Consider the following 21,866-nt stretch of genomic DNA (forward strand, 5'->3'; position numbering starts at 1 on the left):
TGGAAAAATTATTATTATTGCGCACTACAAAATAAGCTACTACGTTCGTTTAAAAGGCTCAATTAAGTATGTAGACACATCAATATGACGTATGGGTCGTCCCCAAATTTCACCATCATTGAAGTTATGATTTTAAGCTATAATTAGTAATAAAATCTCATGTTAACTTTAACTAATTCGTTTGGGGCGAAATGGTCACCTTTAGGTGGGGTGAAATGAGCACACCTTGTCACATAAACTTACCTGAAATTCATCTTGTGACTTGTGAGTTTGTCTGTTTCCATAGTCAGTGTTTGTTTACAGTAATGGTGCGAACATATATTAGAAAATCTTTGAGACCGAATCGGTCAGAAAAAGAGACTGCAGGCAGAATTGGCCGCCATAAGGCGCGATGGGACATTCACAAAACAAGCCACCAAGTATCACGGCATCTCGCGACAAACGTTGGCCCATTAGTTGTACTTCTACACAGTTTCCAGATATGTTCTATAAGAGTGCAGTGGGGTGCTCATTGTGCCCCACACATCGACTGATTGCTAGTTTTTGATGCATGAATCTAATTTGTGTTTTTCAACATAATACGATAAACTTTTCAATTTGTGAATAGTGTACCTTTAATTATAGATAGTTAATTCAAGTTTTGCACTGAAGACAGCCTAAAATTTTTGTCGTTTTCCATGCTAAAATCAGCAACCAAGTTAGGGTGCTCATTATGCCCCTATTACCCCTACTATGAAATTTTCAATAAATTTCAATATCTTTCGTTAACTTTTACCTAAGGCTAGGTAATGAATAATTACATGTTGGACAAAGCCACAGCCAATTGTACTGTTTTTTTTCTTTTCAAGTATTTTAGTCATAATGGTACACGCGAAGCGAAGAAATTTGTCCTAAAAAACAGCAAAGAATTTTGTCTTAAAAACACATGTGTGAGTACTTTAAGAAATTAATAGCGTGGGCCATCTTAACCAAGTGGTGCGTCTTGTACGGTTCTCCCCTACGTAATACGCTTAAACACCACGGCGCTATAACCTCATTGTTACCAGGACCATTCGATCCTAATGGCCGCATATAGTCAACCAAAGCTTCATTATTTCGCCTTCTGGGTTCTGCACGTGAAGACACTGAGAACTTACTGAACAACATGACAATTGCCGAGTGCTTTTATATTGGCCAAGAAATTTTTGAGCTGAACTCATCCTTTGTTCCGAAGCTTTACTGACGCATGTACGTCATGTATAGAAGTAGACATAGACGGTATTACATTTTTTTTATCTGCAATGAATAGGTACTGTTATTGTACGGTTCAAAGTGCCGCTCAGTTTTGTTGATCAGTCACTGAAAATATTGCTAACGGGTGGTAATTAAAAATTTTCCACTAAGGTAGATGTACTTACAAAAAATATTTTTCATGGAAATACATTCATTATCAACGGAAAAAAATAATATACACTTGAGAAAGGTCCGTAAACGACTTTCCGATGAAGCTTTCTCAAGATGCCGAAACAAAACGCCGACTTTTCCGATGCAGCTCTCGATTCTACAAAACAATTGTTTGCAGTTTGTTGTTATTCAGTTATTTTTGTACACCAAAAAACTTAAATTCCAAAGAAATCTTCGATTACCATTTGGTCGGCGTGCGACCAGACCGAGCCAAGCGCCATTTTCTTTAAAATTGAGTTATTAGCACCAGTGGATGTGCAAACTGATAATCTATGTTCCATTGAAGAATGTAATCATTTGAACAGTTCATAGGCGTGTTATAATAAAAAATCTCTGTAGCACTTCGTGAAAAGAACGAAATTGCGTTCAACCAGAGTGAACCGTAAACCCAGACATGGCATCTAAAGAAAGTGATTGTTTGTGATTTAAAGGCAAACTTTGCGATTTATATCAACCAGTAACTGATTTCTCCGCTCCGGACAGCTCGTTAATACGACTGTCATCAGAATTAGATAAATAAACAGCCAGGTGGTTTTCGTTGAGCCGAACTTCGTTTCAATGGGCACTTCACTTTTTTTCAAGATCTTGTTGAGCCAGACCGAACCAAGTGCATTTTATTTTCATTTGATATTTTTCAAATAAAATTAAATTTTTTCTTGTAGCAAACGTCAGGACTGGGTTAATATACGGTAAATCAATAAAATTAGACAATACCCGCTTCAAAATACCAGAGCATTTTATATTGATACTATCTCAACACTTACCACTTGGTGCGCTTCGGCACCAGGAAATAGAGCAACAGAAATGAAACTTTGCTTGTCTATCAGCTGTATAATTTTCGATACAGATTGGACTGAGAGATAAAGCAGCGTTGATATCTATGTCTTACGTTTGACTAGTAAGAAAAAATAGCTTGTTTAATAGTAAAGTTGATATGTTGTAGTAAATACGTTTGACAAGACCGAACTGAAGACCATTTTTCAAAATTTTTGTTCGACCAGAGTGAACTGAGTGCATAGGTGTCAGAAATAAAAACCAAATATTTTATCACTTATTGCTATTTTTCGTGTATTTATAATAACAGGACATTCATTAAGCCCTGTTCATAACGTGTTAGCATTGAATTAATGATAAGTGCAAATACGATTGATTTATGGGTGGTCAAACTTCAAATGCTAATTACTCGAAACAATGTGTTTGGCGCTTGGCTCGGTCTGGTCGCACGCCGACCATTTGTGGTTTTGAGCACCGTGTAACTTTATTTTCTGTGGATAGTTGCTTCGTTTCGGTGGAACGAAACGAAACGAATCAACTATCCAGAAAAATGAAATCATTTAGCGACACTGGGGTAGATTCGTTGGGTTGCATATTTTGGGCACAAACCTTCCATCGACAAGGTCTTTTACCTTGTTATACTGAAACAAAGGTTATTTGAAGAAAGAAATGGGTAACTAATAGGGTTTGCAATCCCGGGAACGATTTCCTGGGAATTGCCTTTTCCCGGGATTCCCGGATCCCGGGAATAGGAATATTGATTCCCGGAATCCCGGGATTCCCGAGCAACTCGGAAAATTTTCCATACAATATTGCAATAAAACTAAATATCGTATCGAAACACGAAACTTACGTCGTAGAAGTGTAGAGCAGCTTCATAGTGTGCATTATACGAAGCAAATATTTGCTTGAAACGACGATCAATATTTGCTTGCCGTGTAATATCAAATTATTTGCTTAATTTATTTGTTAAAAATATATGCTGTCTTATTCAGTAAACGATAAATTAAGAAATATTTTCTTCGTCTCATGCCTTTTTTGCTAGCGAGTTTACTACTAAGCGGATAGTTGCTTGATTTTTTCTTTGTTTATTGATAAAAAAATTTGAAACCTGTAAATTGATAAAATAAATTGAAACCCGTAAATCAATGCGACCAGAAATAAATAAATTAATAAAACTCAGTCAGTGTAACTTCGGTCGTGGCCGCGATTTCACATTAATTACGAAGACATTCAAATGCTCTAAAATCTGGCTGCCAAACACTCAGTTTTATCTTCAACAAAACTAAAAGTATTGGACTCTTCAGTTTCTAATGAAATGTAGCAAGAGCTGGAATCGGTGATTTAGAAGTATTTTAGAAATCAGACACCAGCGGTGATTCAGCGATCGCAAGTAAAGTTTTACAGAAGGGAACTACATTATTTGGGCCTAACAAAAAATTGTCAGCGGAACTGAGGCGACTGATAGACGATTGTTCATGAATTTCTGGAGTGAACTTGAATAAATTTTGTTCTTCAATTGATAATTAAATTGTAAACGATTGTTTGAAACTTTTTATGAATAAACTTTATTTGAAATCTCATTTATGCTAAGGATTTTTTCCTTTCCCGGTTCCCGGGAATTCCCGGGAAATGAGATTTTTCATTCCCGTTTCCCGGGAAATCTATTCTCGAGAATATTGCAAACCCTAGTAACTAACTTTTTGAGTGTACACAATGAGATAAGACTGATGTTCTTTGTCCTCTACCGAGACACCTAGCAGGTGCGCCAATTTTGCTCATTTTACTAAACAATGATTGGAAGGAGGATATAGCAAATTTCACATAGAATAGTGCTTGTCATCTCTGCGTAACACACTTCAAACACTTATGACCAACAAAAAAATATTTATAGATTACATGTACCGGTGGTCTCTTTGTTCAGGTGGCGCTATGTTAACTGGATAAACCGTTTCGGTTACTAAAGGAATTACTGAATCAAACTGTTAATAACTTTAGACTGATAAGGCAAAACAAAGAGTGAGCTTATGTGTCTTTTTCGTGACACATCGCAAGAAAAAACCCTTCATTCACATCCGATTAAAATTTTTAGCATTCCATGTTGGATTTCTAATTTTTTTATGCAGTGCATAACTGGTAATCTACGGATCAGTGCAGATATGGACTTTGTCCAAAGATGTTTTTTTTTTGGAAATTCACAGCAGCAATGTCGGATCATTATTGACATTAGGAAGTCAGGGTTGAATTTACCTTTGCCTTATTCAACTCTATCATTACAGTGTTTTATCGATTTTATCTACAATCGTTTCTATCACTTCTCGCTAAATTCAGGTTCGATTTTCAAACGCTTCTTTTCGTTTTTATCACGCTTTAAAATATATCCAAATCAAAAATAATGTGCTTCCAGTTGTAGGTAGTGTATTTGATACATAATTTTCACTAGTGCCGTGTGTCTTTGCATGAGTATAGTTTGATGTGTATAGTTTCATGAACTCAATTGATTTGATCAATTTTCTGGATTAAGTAGGCAAGTGTCATATCTGTAACAATTTACTTGTGTCATAATTTTGTGCAAAATGAACCGTGAAGTACGAATTTCATTGATTTTAGAGCGAAAATTACGTATTATTCGATCAGTTGAGACAGAAGATCTAATAATAGTTCAAATAGAGCTAGATCGCGCCAAATGACCTATGGTCGAATATCGACCATTTTCGATTTGAATGAAACTTTGCACACGTATTTGGCTTAGCAAACTGAGCATTTTTCACAGATGGAGAGATTTTTTACACCCATGTGTTACATTCTAAAAGGGCGTATGCCTTTTGGCATAGGTTTTATTCGAAGCATTGTAGCCCAGAAACCGTTGGTTGTATAGAAAAACTGTCTGACAATGAGTTGTAGGGAATAAAAAATGCACCATAAAAAATATACACTGTACAAAAAAAAAATTTTTTTGACCAAAAAAAATTAAAAATAAACATTAAATTTCAATTTAAAAAAAAAGAGTTGAACTTTTTCGTATTTTTTTTTTAAGAAACTTTACGTTAATACGCAACTTTTTAAAAAAAAGTCCAGGTTTGCATTTTGCGAAGATGAATAAAGTGAAAATGGAATACACCAAGCCCAAATGCTGTAAACCCTTTCCTGGTCATCGGTGCTCATCAAGCTTACTCAAATTAAACGAAAACGTTATTGCAAAATTGAAAATATTGAACAGTCAAGCTCATTTTAATACGTCTTTATCAATTTGTGATTCGTGTAGTTGTTGGAATAATAGTCAAGCCACCATTCATCCCTTCGTTGTTTACTATTCAGAATCTGGAACACTTAAGAATATCAGCTTCATCATAATATCGGAAGTACTCCACATGATACTGTTGCGGTTCAAGTGTTCATTGCCAAATTAATGAGTTTTTTTTTTAAAACAACAAGAGAGTTGAAAAAAGCGATATTAATGTCTGATGGAGCTGCCTCACAATATAAAAATAGAAAAAACTTTGCAAGTCTTTGCAAGTTCAAAACAAAATATAACGTCGGTGCAGAGTGGCATTTTTTGCGACTTCTCATGGTAAAGGCCCATGCGATGCAATTGGTGGCATATTAAAACGAATGGCAGAAAATGCAAGTTTAGCTAAAGAACATGAACATCCCATTACAAGCGCAAAAGAATTGTATGATTGGTCTAATCAGAAAAGTGAAAAACATTAATCAAAAATGTCATTTAGTTTGGTATCATATGAAGAATATGAACAAGAAGTAACAGAATGGAGCAATATTTTCAAAAAATCTATAATAATAGCTGCCACAAAAAGTAATACTCTTTTGTTCCGATTTCAGAAAATAAGATACAAACGAAGCTGTTTTCAAAAGATGACGAATCATTTACTTAAGATGTATATAAAATATAAGGTGAAACTAGTTCTATAAAGTATCTATGTCATAAAAAAATATGTTCCTAAGATAATAAAACTCGAACATAAATATTTGATTCTTATATATATTTATATCACTTAGAACATTTAACTCTTCTCTTGAGAACCGTTTCCCCGCCCAATCGTTTTGTTGTCAAAGAATGAATTGTATATTTTTGATCAAGCATTCTAATGAACGTATGGTTTTCGCTGGAGAACCATGGACAAATTAAGGAAAACATGTATTTTCCTAAATAGTTATAATTTTTCGAGCTTAAATTAGAAATAACTCGAAAACCAATGCCTTTAGAATGTTTACTGCCAAGAGCTTTTTGATTCAAAATGACTCTCTGCATCTTTTAAAATCATCAGAATACAAATATTTTAGAAAGTATTTGAATTATAATTTACATAAAAAAATTAATCTACCATAAAAAACCTAAATTAATCCACCTAGCGGTGAGACTCAGCCTTTCTCATTTAAACTTATTATTTGTAAAAATAGATTTACATGAATGCTTAAATCCAATAAAGGTATGAGCTAATGCTCGATTCGTCGAACTAAGTCGAGTGGTATACGACATTCGGCCATTTGGATCACTTTTCTACCTTTTAATTAGCCAGTGATCGTTAGGAGAAAGTCAATATGTTGATTTTCATTATGTGATTTCACATTTTTATGAACAACGCACAAAGTAACAATCCGATTTCAATGAAATTCAATAGCATTCTATGGGGTAACTAGACCTTTCATTTGACACTAATTTTGTGAAAATCGGCTCAGCCATCTCTGAGAAAAATGAGTGAGTTTAAACAACCTCAGGATATCTTTTCTTTACATAACTTTTGAACCATATGTTCAATCATAACGAAATTTAAAATTTAGGGGTTTTGGGGACAGCCCGATCATTTGAAACCATTTTTTCATTTTGAAATCGGTTGTGTAGTTTCTGAGATATTGATGTTTCGTGATTTTTACATTTTGATACATAACCTCTAAACTAAAAATCCGATTACAATGAAATTCAATAGCAACCTATGGCGCAACTAGACCTTTTATTTGCAGTTAATTTTATGAAAATCGGTCCAGCCATCTCTGAGAAAAGTGAGTGAGAAGAAAAAGTAGCACATACACACATACACACACACATACACACATACACACATACATACATACATACAGAAAATGCTCAGTTCGTCGAAAGGGGTCGAGTGGTATATGACATTCGGCCACTGGGACCACTTTTATACCTTTGGTTTTTCCAGTGATTGCTATACCTTTCTAGGAGAAAGGCAAAAATATTTTTCATTTCTCCTTCCTGGACTTTTTTTTAAAGTTGCGTATTAACGTCAAGTTTCTTAAGAAAAAAAATCAGCTCTTATTTTTTAAATTGAAATTTAATGTTTATTTTTAATTTTTTTTGGTCAAAAATCTGGATCTCAGACAGTTTTTCTTTACAACCAACGGTTTCTGGGCTACAATGCTTGAATAAAACCTATGCCAAAAGGCATACGCCCTTTTAGAATGTAACTCATGCACTGAAAATATATTTTAGTTTATTCCGCGAAAACGTATGTTTTATAAACAAATCCTTTTGTTGTTTTCTGCAACGAAACCAATGCGTAATCAATATGAAGATACTTTCGTCAGAACTGTCAAAACTATTACAGATTTATATTCGTATACGTAACGAAAGGTTTTAAAAATAAACGCAATCAATCGTACAAACAAAGGCTGCGTAATGTAAATAGTACGAAAAATTAGTAAGCTCACGCAAATAATTCGTACAAAGAACGCTGCACAATGTAAATAGTACGAAAAATTAGTAAGCTCACGCAAGTAATTCGTACAAAGAACGCCGCATTATGTAAATAGTACGAAAAACTAATAAGTTTACGCAAATAATTCGTACACAGAACGCTGCCTAATGTAAATAGTACGAAAAATTAGTAAGCTCACGCAATAATGTATACATTATACGAAATCAAAAATAAAAGAGAAAGAGAGAGCTTGATTGATCATCACCGGTTTGCCACAACGCGATTCTAGTTCTATCGATTGCGAGAGAGCGACGTCACGCGCCTTCCCAACTTAACCCCAGAGACGTACAACAAATGTTCATGAAAGTTATTTCAATACGAAACCTGAGCATGTGTCGCGGCGGTTCTATCGATGCGAGAGTGATGTTTGTTCCAGAAGCGTATAAATGTTCTCTACCTCATCGTGGGAAAGCAACGGATTCGGTCCAAGTGAAGGAGTGGAACTCACGACCATCTGCTTATCAAAGCGGACTCTGTAACCATGTGGCTACCAGCTCTGTTTATACGAAATCAAAAATAACAGAACACCTTCAAGTAATTATTCGTTGTTATCCACGTTCATACGAAAGTACGTTCGTGAATTGGACAAATTATGCGTAAGTTGCAGTTCTATTCGATAGCTTACAATACGAGTGTTCTATAAAATCAACAAAAGTACTGTACACTCTACGAAATCCATGTTTACGAAATGTGCGTGAGTGGAATAACAATGAGTATTATATATGAAGGTACTTTCGTCAGAACTGTCAAAATGGTTGCAGATCTCTATTCGTATACGTAACGAAAGGTTCAAGAAATGAACGCAATCAATCGTACAAACAAACGCTGCTTAATGTAAATAGTACGAAAAATTAGTAAGCTTACGAAATAACATGTACATTATACGAAATCAAAAATAACAGAACACAAAAATTTCGTTCAAGTAAATACTCGTGCTTCTGTTTTTTTTGCTCGTTGTTATCTACGTTCGTATGAAAGTACATTCGTGAATTGTACAAATTATGCGTAAAGTTGCAATTCTATTCGATAACTTGCAGTACGAATGTTCTATAGATCCAGCAAAAGTGCTGTACAATCTACGAATTTCATGTTTACGAAATGTGCGTGCAGAGAATAACGAAAAAATATTTTCAGTGTGGGTGTAAAAAATCTCTCCACCTGTGAAAAATGCTCAGTTTGCTGAGCCAAATACGTGTGCAAAGTTTCATTCAAATCAAAAATGGTCGATTAAATTTTCGCGTATTTCCAGTCGATTTGAAATGATTTTGCTCAATAGTTCTATAGCTTGGTGCTCATAGAACGTCGTTTTGAAAATTGGAAAATCTAGCGGTTCCACAATTTCACATAAACAAGCATTAGACTCTCCTAACTATGCTAAAGAATGAGCAGTACGAATCATATAGATATTGCATGTATAATTGCCTTGAGAAAGTTCGCGAGAATGCTACGGAGAAAAGTATTATGATCGAATTTATTTTTCGTTCATTCGTTTGTATCTTGAACTTATATTCCATTGAACTATGAAAGTGCATCATTTCACTCAAAATTTCAATTGGTTTTAACACAAAAAAAAATCAATTTTTATCATTTCGCTAAATTCACGATTTCGACAATTCATGAATATTTTGACCGTGATAAAATCGAAAAAGCATTGTATTCTGTTTTACCTAGTTTTTTATCATAAATCAATTATATTGCATGATATTTTGACTGCATTTGTAACAACTTCTCGGTACCTTAGTGCCGTGTCAAATAAACGTTTTGATAGAAAAAAAGCTTCTCTGTACTTTTCAAACAATGTTCAATACCGCATTATTTCTACTGGATTAAAAAGCCCAACCAAAACTAAAAACAATAATTTTGTTTAACTTGATTACAGACTAAATTAGTAAAATGTACTATCAAACATGCAATTGGAAATTTAATGTAATGATAAATAAACTCTCAACAGTGAGATTGTTTTTATTTCGCGCTTAGAATGACGTTTTCACTTCACTTTACAGAAAAAAAAATCTAGTACACAGCCTTCTGCAATGGTCCTGTATCCATTAAGAAACGATAAAACCTGCATATTCTTGTCAGGTGAACAGACTCATTTTAATCCAAGGCTTAGGCGAGAAAAAGTGGGATTATCAAAGGTAACTGAAAAGCACCTTCAGTAAGGCACGTTGGAATCAGTCGGTATCTCACCTAGTCCGCAAGCGTCAGATACTATTCCTGGGGCACAGAGATAGAAAGAGCGTGAGTGCAAAGTTATTTGTTCTTAGCTCTCTTAGTCGATTGAGTTTTACTCAAACTTAAGTACTAAAAAGAAAGAGACCAGCAAAGAATGCCAACAGGGAGAACGAGATGACTGTCCCTCACCAATTTTTTCTCCAGGCTAGCCGTAAGCTAGTTAACGATGAATAACTTAATCTTCTGTTAGAGGTAGTTCCGTGCGGTTGTACATATTAAGTGTAAGTGTTGTTAGTAAAGATCCTTCCAAACTTTGCAAAAGCGCTGAGGGCAGTGGAAAAGAGATACCGAATGTGCCATAGCGATTAATATACGTGATTTTCTATAAATACTGTAGAAAACAAGGTAAAATGGAAATTTACAATCAAGCTGAAATCGATTATCGTTAACGTGGATTACCGAATAAAATTGTTTGCAAGCAGCTAACATATTTGTGTTAGAACTAGAATTAGTATGAATTGTACAATAAAACAATTGTCGGATTAACGTTTGACTGATCTTGGATTACCCGGAGGATACAACTAAGGAAGAAAATGCATCGCCGAGATTGAAAAACAGGAAATTACCAGATACTGTTGTTCAAGTGTTCTGCTGAAAAAGTGTTCCGAGTGTGCCAACAGGTAGAAAAATTCAGAGCATGAGCAAAAAAAGTGAAATTAGAAGCTTTATAACCGGGGGGAAATAAAAAGTAATCAGAAGAGGTGTTAAGTAAAACGAAAAAAAAAGCCAAGTGAGGTCAAATGTTAAATTTACCCCGAAAAGCCGCAAACAGCATCAAAAAAATGTGAAACATCAATTGCAACAGCTGTAAGAAAGCGAAAATAGTGCAAGTGTGTTTATTGGTGTTTGAAAGGTATAAACCCGTTTTGGAAGGCATGGTGCTAGAAACTTGCGCCTATAGCGTGCATAAATGTGACGGAATTACAGAAACAAGTGCGACTGAAGGTAGCATATATAAAAAAACCAAGTAATGATTTGAGTTCCGAAGGAATCATCGTTATCGCAGCAGTGCCGGTTGATCGCTGCACAAAAAAGAAGAAAGAGGTTGTGACTGAAAAAGGTGAACTGCCAGCTACCAGGACTGGTTAAAAAAAGTTAGTGAGTGGAACCAAATATCAGCAATATGTTCCTCAAGCAATAAGTTATTAATGATATAATATATATGCTATACTATATAAAAAATTATATTTTTTGTTCCTATTTTGGCGATGAATTTTTTTTCTATTCTAATTGTCACTAAATTTATCAGATGCGTCTCCATCAAACATTGCAGTAACTGTTCATTGGAGACGCATGGTGAAAAAACGCCAAGTGAATTCAAAAGTCAAATTTACCCTAAAAAGCCGCAAACAGCAACAAAAATTGTGAAACATCAGCTTCAACAGCTGTAAGAAAGCGAAAATAGTGCAAGTGTGTTTATTGGTGTTTGAAAGGTATAAACCCGCTTTGGAAGGCATGGTGCTAGAAACTTGCGCCTATAGCGTGCATAAATGTGACGGAATTACAAAAAAAAGTGCGAATGAAGGTAGCATAGATAAAAAACCAAGTAAAGATTTGAGTTCCGAAGTAATCATCGTTATCGCAGCAGAGCAGGTTGATCGCTGCACAAAAAGAAGAAAGGAGTCCGCCAGTGTTTTGTTGGTTGAAGTAAAGTGTTGGAGCGGTGGTTGTCATATGATCAAGAATATCAACGAATTGTTTTATTTAAAAAAAGGAAGAGAAAGCGGTAAAAAAATTTTCCAAATAAAGTATTGTGTGATCCAAAGTATCTCACGGTATTCTGGTGGTATACTTTGTGACTGAAAAAAAGTGAACCGCCAGCTACCCAGTAGTACTGGGCAAGAAAAGTGAGTAAGGGAAAACAAGAATCAGCAATATGTTCCTCAAGGAAAAAGTTATTGTTTGTACAATGTATATGCTATATTATATAAAAAATGTTTTTGTTCTTATTTTGGCAAGTTTCATTTAATCTTTAATGCCACTAAATTTATCACATGCGTCTCCATCAAGCATTGCAGTAACTGTTGAATGGAGACGCATGGTGATTCAATTGAAGAATTCAAGAATTAAAAAAAAAGTTCATCCGTCAAAATTTAATATTTTATGTAAAGCTGCTTGAGGAATCCAAAAAAAATCAAGCGATAGGGTTTTCTGGACCCTCTAAAAAGACAAAATACGATTCGTATCATGATTTTCCATAGTTTTTTATTATTTAATGTACAGTTTGGCTTATTATTTTCCTTCAGTTTGACGTCAGAAAATTAAAAAGCGGTAAAGCGCCTCAAAATATATTAACATTGAAAATTCTGGAAAAAGTTGATTTTTGGGCCACTCTTTTTAAGAAAGGATCAAACCAAAAAATGGGTGTAAGGTTTTTTTAACAAAGATCAACTGCAGCGATTTTGAGCATGGTCGAAGCAAAAAGCGCTGTTACTTTTTCGAAGGGAATTCATATATCTCTTGGGGACTCTACTGTGTTGTGTTTGCCACGCAGACCAGTGTGTCCAAGTAATTTTTCAGACCTCGGTGAAAACTATGAATCTTAAGTATCTATTGAAGCTTTTTAGAGGTCCAACTAAAGCGTGTCTGAAGGCGGCACTGGGCACTCGAGGGGGTAATCTTTTTTTCTTGAATGTACAAGTTGATCATTGAACCATTTTTATAGCAAAAAGTCCAAAACTCTTTCACTCCAGTGAATATTTAATCTCTGGGGAGAAGGGAAGATACTGCTCGAGTCGTTCGCCACTGTCGTTTTTTTTCGTTTGTCAATGCGAGTTTGTGAGTGCATTTCAATTGATTTCAGCAGTTTTCAAATTATGTGTCCAGCAGCGCTTGAAAGGATTGTGTCACCGAATAACGAACCAGAATGTGTTTCTCCTTTTAGCGATACAAAAAAACGGGGGTAGAAGGAGAAAGAGTCAGGCTAGGGAAAAATGAAAAAATAATAAAAAAAATCATTCGGAAAAAAAAGTTCCGAATAGGAAAAAAATTAAAAAAAAAAACAAGAAAATAATAACAATAAGAAAAGAAATATACGCATATCTCTAAAAAAAGAATATAAAAGAGATATAAAAGGTAACAAGGGTGGTTTGAAAAAAAAAATGAGTAAATGCACGCCCCAAGTATCGAGCAAAAATAGAAAAAAATTAAAAAGAGTTCGTTCGTGAAAGCAAGAGAGTATTACTATCAGGAAGAAAAACACGGTGAGTATCCGATTCCCGCATGCGGTGCTTGGTGTGGAAATTTTTGGCTGGACGAATCCAGCGCATGTCGTTTCACTTCATTTTGCAGAATTCCTTTTTTTTATTTCGTCTAGCGCTGGACGCAAATTATAAGCACGAACCTGAAGGCAAAATTTGAGAACCGGGTGTCACAACCTAAATTCCGTGAAAACCAGAAACCGGTCGTTGAAAATAGTCGGTTTTCATATATTACATACGTAAATTAGCTTCTGCCGGAGACAAGGTCGCATTTCGAAAATGAAAGTCTTCTTTTCTCACTACAGTTACTACCATTCTCAAAAATCTACAAGCGATTGACATTTACCTAAAAATAATCAAAAATCTCGCAGGGTTGCAGAAAGCTTACCAATACCTGATGGTTATCAAAACTCCGAAAGGTCTACAGCAGGGCAGCTCACATCGTGGGTGAGTATGATTACCCTCCATCCAATTGATACCCAATCCAATTTCTTGCTATCCCAACACGCCAGAGACAAATTCGAACACGATGCTGAATGAATTAATCTGAAAAAGGTCTGAGTTGACCAATTTTTTGACAATCTCTTTCCGTTTTAAAAGTCATTTTTTCCTGTGTGGAAACAGAATTATTTCTTCTTAATATTTTTACATGAAAATTCAGATAGTTTCCTAAAAGTTATCCCTTGACAGCATTTTTCTATATTATTTTTATATCATTGTTTAGATATATCGATTTATGAAAAAACTTCACCCCTTTCCAAATTTTAGTCTAGATACATTTCTGAGATCTCCCAGATGGTCGCGAGGTACGATGCTGGCTCAACAAGCCAGTCGTCGTGGGTTCAAGTCTCGGCTCGGGAGAGACTGTTAGCGTCAGTAGGATCGTAGCGCTAGCCCCGCAATTGTCCTGTACACTAAACAGTTGGCTGCGAAGTCTGTGTATAAAAAAACAAAAGGTCAAGTTCCGAATCGGAATGTAGCATCAAGGCTTTGCTTTTACATTTCTGAGATATGAAGTGAACAAAGTGGCTTAGTTTAGTAAGGCCAACACGTTTTTTTAATTCAATTTTAAAAGAGTGCTGCCAGTCGCTCAGTCGAGGTGGCGCGAAATCCATCTCATGTGAAATTTCATCACTTCCAATACCTACTGTTCATTGCGCCTGAAGCGCTGCATGTGTATACAGTAACTTCACATGTCGATAAGGTAGGATAAAGCAGAATATCTGATAGGTAATAATGGGGGTATTCATCTAGTGCTCGTATTTAAATGGTCAGTGATAAATATACTCAACTCCATACTGGTAGAATTATAGACTGACATATTTAGAACATTTTTTTAAATTTCTTTGGAAAATATTTGAAAAGAGCTGAAATGCGGCAAATGTAATTCAATTTATTAAACAAAATTATTATTATATTATTACCGGTTTTTAGTTGAATTTGAATGGTTTTATCAAGAAGAAGATTTATTATTAAACATGTTTCTTATAAGTTATGCATAGAAATGTAGGAATTAGTTGTTACGTGACCGTGACAATCGCATTCCTGTATGTACGTTCCAAGTTAAATTCGAAAATGATTTTTGTGAGTAGATGATTTGAAGTAAAGCACATTCGTATGCCTAACGATTTGAAAGCATTTAAAAAAAATAATGATATCGAAAAGAAGATCTTTTAAAATAAAATTATTTTTGAATATGAGCAATTCTCGCTGAAACTAGGCCACTAGGTGCACAAGGTCCTTCAAATTTGATATAAATGCACATAGTTTTTATAAATAGAGAAAAAATGATAATGCCATTTTTGTTTGATCGAATTTGTTGACCCCTTGGTCACCAAGGGGCGAAACAGTTTTCAGAAAAGTTGAAATTTAAGCAATTCTTGATGTATTATTTGAGCTATACCTCTAAAATTCGTTTTGTAAAGTACTACAAGTAGCACTTTTCTGTAAAGAGGAATGATAGGGCATCCATTTGAAGTAATCAGAATTCAGGCCGCCATCTTGAATTTGGCCGCCATCTTGAATTATATCAGAAAAATGCAAATTTGACCGTGTTCGCAACTACCGATTTTCTATCTGAGACCAGCATTGGAAAGCTGAGAAAAAATGCTACAAAATGCAAGAAAAAAATTAGGTGAGCATCAGTGGTAACCCATCAATTGAACCTATTTTCAAAACTGAGTTTCAAAATATTCAACGTACACCGCGCGATCATCGTAGTAACCTGTCTACTAAGACCAAGTGGATGCACATGTTATAACCATACCATACTCCATATATCATAATCGATTGATGCTACAACTAGTACGCCACTACTGTTTCATTAAGTTTAGTGGGAATAATGAATACAACACTAGAAGGTTTAATTCTAACAAAGCGATAGGTTTTTTATTACTGAGCAGTTCCACAAAAAATGTCCCAGTTTTAATTTTTCATTTAAATTGCCATTTTTAATTTAGCTGAAACTTTGCATAGTCGTTTCTATAGGCAAAAGATGCCATTTTGTGCTACTGGTTCAATTTTGTGCAACACGACTCATTTTGTTGTATTCATTATTCTCACTAAACTCAAAAAAAAACAGTAGTGGCGTACTAGTTGTTGCATTAATCAATTATGATATGTGGAGCTAGTAGGGTTATAACATGTGCATCCACTTGGTCTTAGTAGACAGGTTACTGCATTGATCGCGCGGTGTACGTTGAATATTTTAAAACTCAGCTTGGAAAATAGGTTCAATTGATGGGTTAACACTGATGCTCACCTAACTTTTTTTCTGCATCTTGTAGCATTTTTACTCAGCTTTCCAATGCTGGTCTCAGATCGAAAATCAGTAGTTGCGAACACGGTCAAATTTGCATTTTTCTGATATAATCCAAGATGGCGGCCAAATTCAAGATGGCGGCCTAAATTCTGATTACTTCAAATGAATGCCCAATCATTCCTCTTTACAGAAAAGTGCTACTTGTAGTACTTTACATAACGAATTTTAGAGATATAACTCAAATAATACATCAAGAATTGCTTAAATTTCAACTTTTCTGAAAACTGTTTCGCCCCTTGGTGACCAAGGGGTCAACAAATTCGATCAAACAAAAATGGCATCATCATTTTTTCTCTATTTCTAATAACTATGTCCATTTATATCAAAGACCTTGTGCATCTAGTGGCCTAGTTTCAGCGAGAATCGCTCATATCTACTACATAAAAATGGAATTCCGTAACGCTTGATCTTATTCATATTATTCCCTCCGTCTCTGAGGTGTACAGTAATCATCATCATTTTGAATCGTTCTAAATCAAAAAAATAAGCGGTGACATGTAGGTTTTTTATATGAAAATGTTCGCTGATGTTCAGGAAAGACATTTGAGAATAAATAATGGTTGTCTGATAACTAAAACTTGAGATATTATTTACAAAACTACGTAAAGCATGCAAAACTATGACTTTTTGTGCTAAATTTGCCTCTAAATCAAAATTCAAAGCGATGACATATGATTTTTTTTACATTAAAATGTTTGTTTATGTTCAGGAAAGACATTTAAGGAAAAATATTTAGTATCGGATCACTAAACCTAGAGATAATATTAACAAAACTGCGTGAAACATGCAGGAAAATGACTTTTTATACTTAATTCGTCTCCAAATCGAAATTCAAAGTGATGACATTTGATTTTTTTTTTCCATTAAAATGTTCGTTGATGTTTAAGAAAGACATTTGAGAAAAAAATTTACTCGAGATTCACAAAACCACGTGAAACATGCAAAATTATGATATTTTTCACAAAGCACATGAAAAATGCAAAACCATGATTTTTAGGCTCTATTTGCCTCACAGCTGTGATGTATTATTTTTCCATTAAAATGCTTGTTTATGTTCAGGAAAGGCTTTTGAGTAAAAATAACACTATGTAAAACATGCAAAATCGTGAATATTGGGGCTCGATTTGCCTCTAAATCAAAAATCAAACCCATGATATGTAATTATTTTTCATTGAAATGTTTGTTAATGTTCAGAAAAGACATTTGAGGAAAAATAATAGGTATCTTATTGATAAAAGTTGAGATGTTACTTTAAAAATTACGTGCGTAACATACTTCAATGTTTGAAATGAAATGAAATTTCTATATATATTTCTATATATATATAAATATATATATATATATATATATATATATATATATATATATATATATATATATATATATATATATATATATATATATATATATATATATATATATATATATATATTATACATATAATGCATGAAAAATTTTGACTTTTTGAGCATAAGCTCAATAGGGTTGTTTGGCCATATCAGTTTTTTATATCATCTGAAAGATCTGCATTTTCTAAGTAAAACGTGATTTAATAATTTTTTTCTATTGTTGTCCTTCGTTTTTTAAATCACGATTTAAAACTGCTCGAAATCTGATCGAAATCGCTACAATGACAGTTCGCTTATATACCAACTGTCATTGTAGCGATTTAGAGTGGATTTTCATTCTTCATTTAAAAATCGAAGGATAATGATATAAAGTTTTAAAAAATCACGTTTCGCTCAAAAAATTACACTTTTCCAGATGATATATAACAATCGGAAATCCGTGAATAGCTAAACAACCCAATTCGCCTCTAAATCAAAATTCTGAGCGATGAAATGTGATTTTTTTTTTTTTTCAATAAAATGTTTGTTGTTCCTTCAACATCTGCAAGTATTTTCTTGCAGAAATATCCATGTTTTGATTATGTGCGAATCGAGCAGAAAAAAATACATTCTCTGATGTTTACGTAGTTTTGTGAATGGTAACACATTACGGGATTGGATTTAGTTTTTTTACTTTTACCTAAACTAGATTTTGAGACATTTAGCTGGAGGAAAGGCCGCATTTCATTGGTTTAAACATCGATTAGGAGGCGACTTATACATTTTTGTTTTAAATTTTTACGAATTTTTGTGGATTAAAGCATTAACTTCTTCTCAGACGTGTTCATTTGGAAACCAACAAACAGGAAAACTAAGCATGAATGGTCATGCCCAATTCTTATTACTTCGATTTCTTTCTTTCAAAAGTTACATGAAAAGAGTTTTTATTATAAACGATTATCGAATATCCGGACATCACTCGAATTTGGTATATTGGAACTGGGATAACCCCACACAACATTTTCCAAAATGGTGACTTCTGGTTTCAGGAAATAACCTGAAGTAGTATTCGGCCAACAATACTTCCGAAAGTGGAACTCCATACTTCATTTTGATATCCGAAATGGCGACTTTCAGTTTCTGTAAAACAGCCCAAAATAACAAATTGCAATCCAGTATGAGTATTTCCGTTCTGTGCGTTTTCAGATTATAAAGTACTTAAAGTGATGATGGACGTACAAGATGTGAAATATTTTTGAAGTGAGTTGTGCTAATATTGCAATGAATTATAAAAAATGATTCCTAATTTTGATGATTCATAGTTTTGAAACCTCTGAACCCGAGCATCGCCGGGAACGTTCAACTAGTCTTGAAATAACGTGAAATAAGCTTTGACGCGTCAATTTACGCGAGAGTTCGCATAGTAATTACCTGCCGGGTTCGTCGCTTCAACGCTATGTTTACGAGAAAATTTATTTTAGTCTCTGAAAAAATGTTAGTGGTTGGGGACACCAGAATAGCTGAAAACCTACAATCCTTTATTTTACTAGTTTGAGCTTCAGGGCCACAGCTGTGTTGGCCAGTGTAATTCTCACAATTATCGGCTGAAGCAAAAATACGCCTAAAACGCTACTTAAGATTGGAACCGAAAATGTTAAATATAGGGTAATCGCTCCTATATTCATCTCAGTACCTGTATTCATCTCATCACGCCTTTTTGATCAATTTATCGTCAAATTTTACCATTTTCAACGTATAAATAAAAATAAAATAAGATGAATATAGGTGCAGTTGGCTGTTGAGATGAATAATGGAGCGATTACCCTACGACAATGAGATTTTTTCGTCTCCGTAATCCAGAAATTGATGATCCATGAATTTGTTCCGAAATGCAATAACTGTCGAAACGTGAGAGTAATAAGCGTAAAACCTTGTTTCAAGCAGCCGAGAGGATTTTCAATCCATGTCAATAGAGTTTGGGCTAATTGTGCATGAACATAAATGCTGTGTAATCAGCGTTCGAAAATAATTTATCCAAATAAAAACTGTCGTCTAGTCAGCTTTTTTAGAAACCATGTACGAGTATAATTCGCCATAACTCATTTCTCTTAACTCAATCGTACCCTTCCCTGGAGTCAATGAACAGATGGTGAGTCTTCAAGTTGAAGTCCCGAAATTTGTCGAGGATTTGTCGCAAGGTGAACATTTGATTTATGTTCATCAAATATGTCATATTATTTAAAATTATTTACTTTCATAACAATGCAAACAAAAATAAATGAGCTACTTGTGATTTAAATTACGTTATTTCATTTTTTAATAGGACTATTCCAGATTTTCCAGACTCTACACGGTCCGATATCAAACACTAAGTACCTACATAATAGATCAAATTCGCTTCATTTTAGGACCACAACAGTATATTAAATAAAATAAAATAATTCGACAACTGCATCAAACTACACCACATGTTGGTAACTCGTAACATTAACAGTAGCTAACAGGGTAAAAACAAACAACAGGATTGCACTTTTCAAGGGCGAACGAATTTGTAATGGAGTTACTTCTCAAATTGACATACTCAGCTCATGTAGAACACATTTATTGACTAGCAGACAGTAACTATAGTAGATGATGCATAATATTTTAATGGTTCATTTTGAAAGAACGACGTAAAATTAAGGCCAGCTACACAGCGAAAACGCGTTGGTTAAGTTCTGGGTGCTGTCCTGAATGTCGGACTGAATTAACTGGGAACAAAATTGATCACGTTGTCCAGCTTCATTGAATGCCGAGCTCATGAACATCTCCGCACTCGATAGCAAATATTGCGTATTGCTCAATTCCGAATATATTTGCTGGAAATACTAGAATGGAATGTTTCAGTTAGTAGACATAAAAGACATTTACAATGTTATGTTTCTTTTTACTTACAGCATTCTGGCAGGATGCCGAGTAGGAGCTGCAATTTTTCAGCTGTCCAATATATGATACTAACTCAGTCTTGGAATAAGCTAACATGTTCAAAACGGAAGGCAAGTACTGAGTGACCGCAGCAGTATCCAGCTGGAGACACGTGGCAAATTTAGCCAGCGAAACGGGCACATTTGCCATTTGGGTGGCATTACGCAACGTGCAGTTGTCTCCATTAGTGTTCGACATTTGGTACACCAGACTGTTGTAGTACTGCATGATGTTGTCAATACCCAACTGCAATCCACTATCCAAAGAATAGAGGTTCTGGTTGATTTGAGAAGTAAGAGAAGCTTCACCGTAACCAATAGTTTGATTGAAGGACGAAACCATTTGTAAAAAACTTTGTAGGTTTGTTTGATTGACACTCCAGGTCTTGTTCATAGCCGTGTACGTAATATTCGCGTATCCCATCAGATCGGTAAGGATAGCATAAGCTGAAGTACGCGCGGTGTTTAAAGCAGTACTATAAGCTGTAAGGGCAGTAGAGATCTGTTGCAACGCAGTGCTCATCGTTACCAGGCCATTCGATCCTACCGAAATGGCCGTGTATAGTGTGAAAGCCCCTCCGAGGCATCCCAGAATGCAGGTTACCGTCAACCAAAACTTCATAATTTCGCCTTCTGGGTTCTACACGTGTGGACACCGAGAACTTACTGATGATCAACGTGATAACTGCTGAGGGCTTTTATATCGGTTAAGGGTGAATTCATCCTTTGTTTCAATGTTTTACTGAAGCTCGTGCGTCAGATATAGATGTAGATGTATATATAGATGGTGTTGATCTGCAGTGAATGTTTTAATTGTTTGGTTCGCTGTGTCGCTCAGTTTTGGTGAGCACCGATGATATTGTTATGAGCGCAAATTGAACAAATAAGTAGTTTTTCAGCAGGCAAGAAAAGCCTGCAATGAATAATGCAAGGTAAAATTTAAACGCTATAAAAAGAAAATTGATGTATTAAATTTAAAAATCATGATTAATTTTTTTAACAAATAAGTGCACTCAATATTTTGATTAGGTTCAGATTGTTGGAAAGCTTTTTGATGTGAAAAGATAAAGAATTATTATTTATGCTTAGCTAATACATTTACGAATAACTTCAACTTAGTTTTTACTTATCGGAAACATGACAGTTGCACTATTGACACTAACAGTTTCTCCCAAGTCGAAATTCGAACATAAAATAAGTGGCTTCTTATTATATAAAGCCGCTCGTATTTAAAGACTATAAACATTGTACCATGTCAAATCAATGTTGTGTAAAAAAATATTGCCGTTGAAACCTAAATGCAGAAATATAAATTGAAATATCATTCATCCAGTCACACGAGGGCCCTGTGAAGCTCTGGCCCGATA

General features: G+C 34.7%; 1 protein-coding gene across 1 annotated transcript; it reads right to left on the reverse strand.

Annotated features, from left to right (window-relative positions):
- Positions 1 to 20,122: 20,122 nt before the first annotated feature.
- On the reverse strand, positions 20,123 to 21,179 carry LOC129725295 (uncharacterized). Its single transcript, XM_055680917.1, has 2 exons — positions 20,471 to 21,179; positions 20,123 to 20,403 (listed from the first exon to the last, which is right to left on the reverse strand). The coding sequence occupies exons 1-2, from the start codon at positions 21,119 to 21,121 to the stop codon at positions 20,215 to 20,217; spliced, it is 840 nt and encodes a 279-aa protein (XP_055536892.1). The 5' UTR covers positions 21,122 to 21,179; the 3' UTR covers positions 20,123 to 20,214.
- Positions 21,180 to 21,866: the final 687 nt, after the last annotated feature.

The sequence above is a fragment of the Wyeomyia smithii genome, chromosome 2 (genome assembly GCF_029784165.1).
Source record: "Wyeomyia smithii strain HCP4-BCI-WySm-NY-G18 chromosome 2, ASM2978416v1, whole genome shotgun sequence".
Classification (NCBI taxonomy): Eukaryota; Metazoa; Arthropoda; class Insecta; order Diptera; family Culicidae; genus Wyeomyia; species Wyeomyia smithii.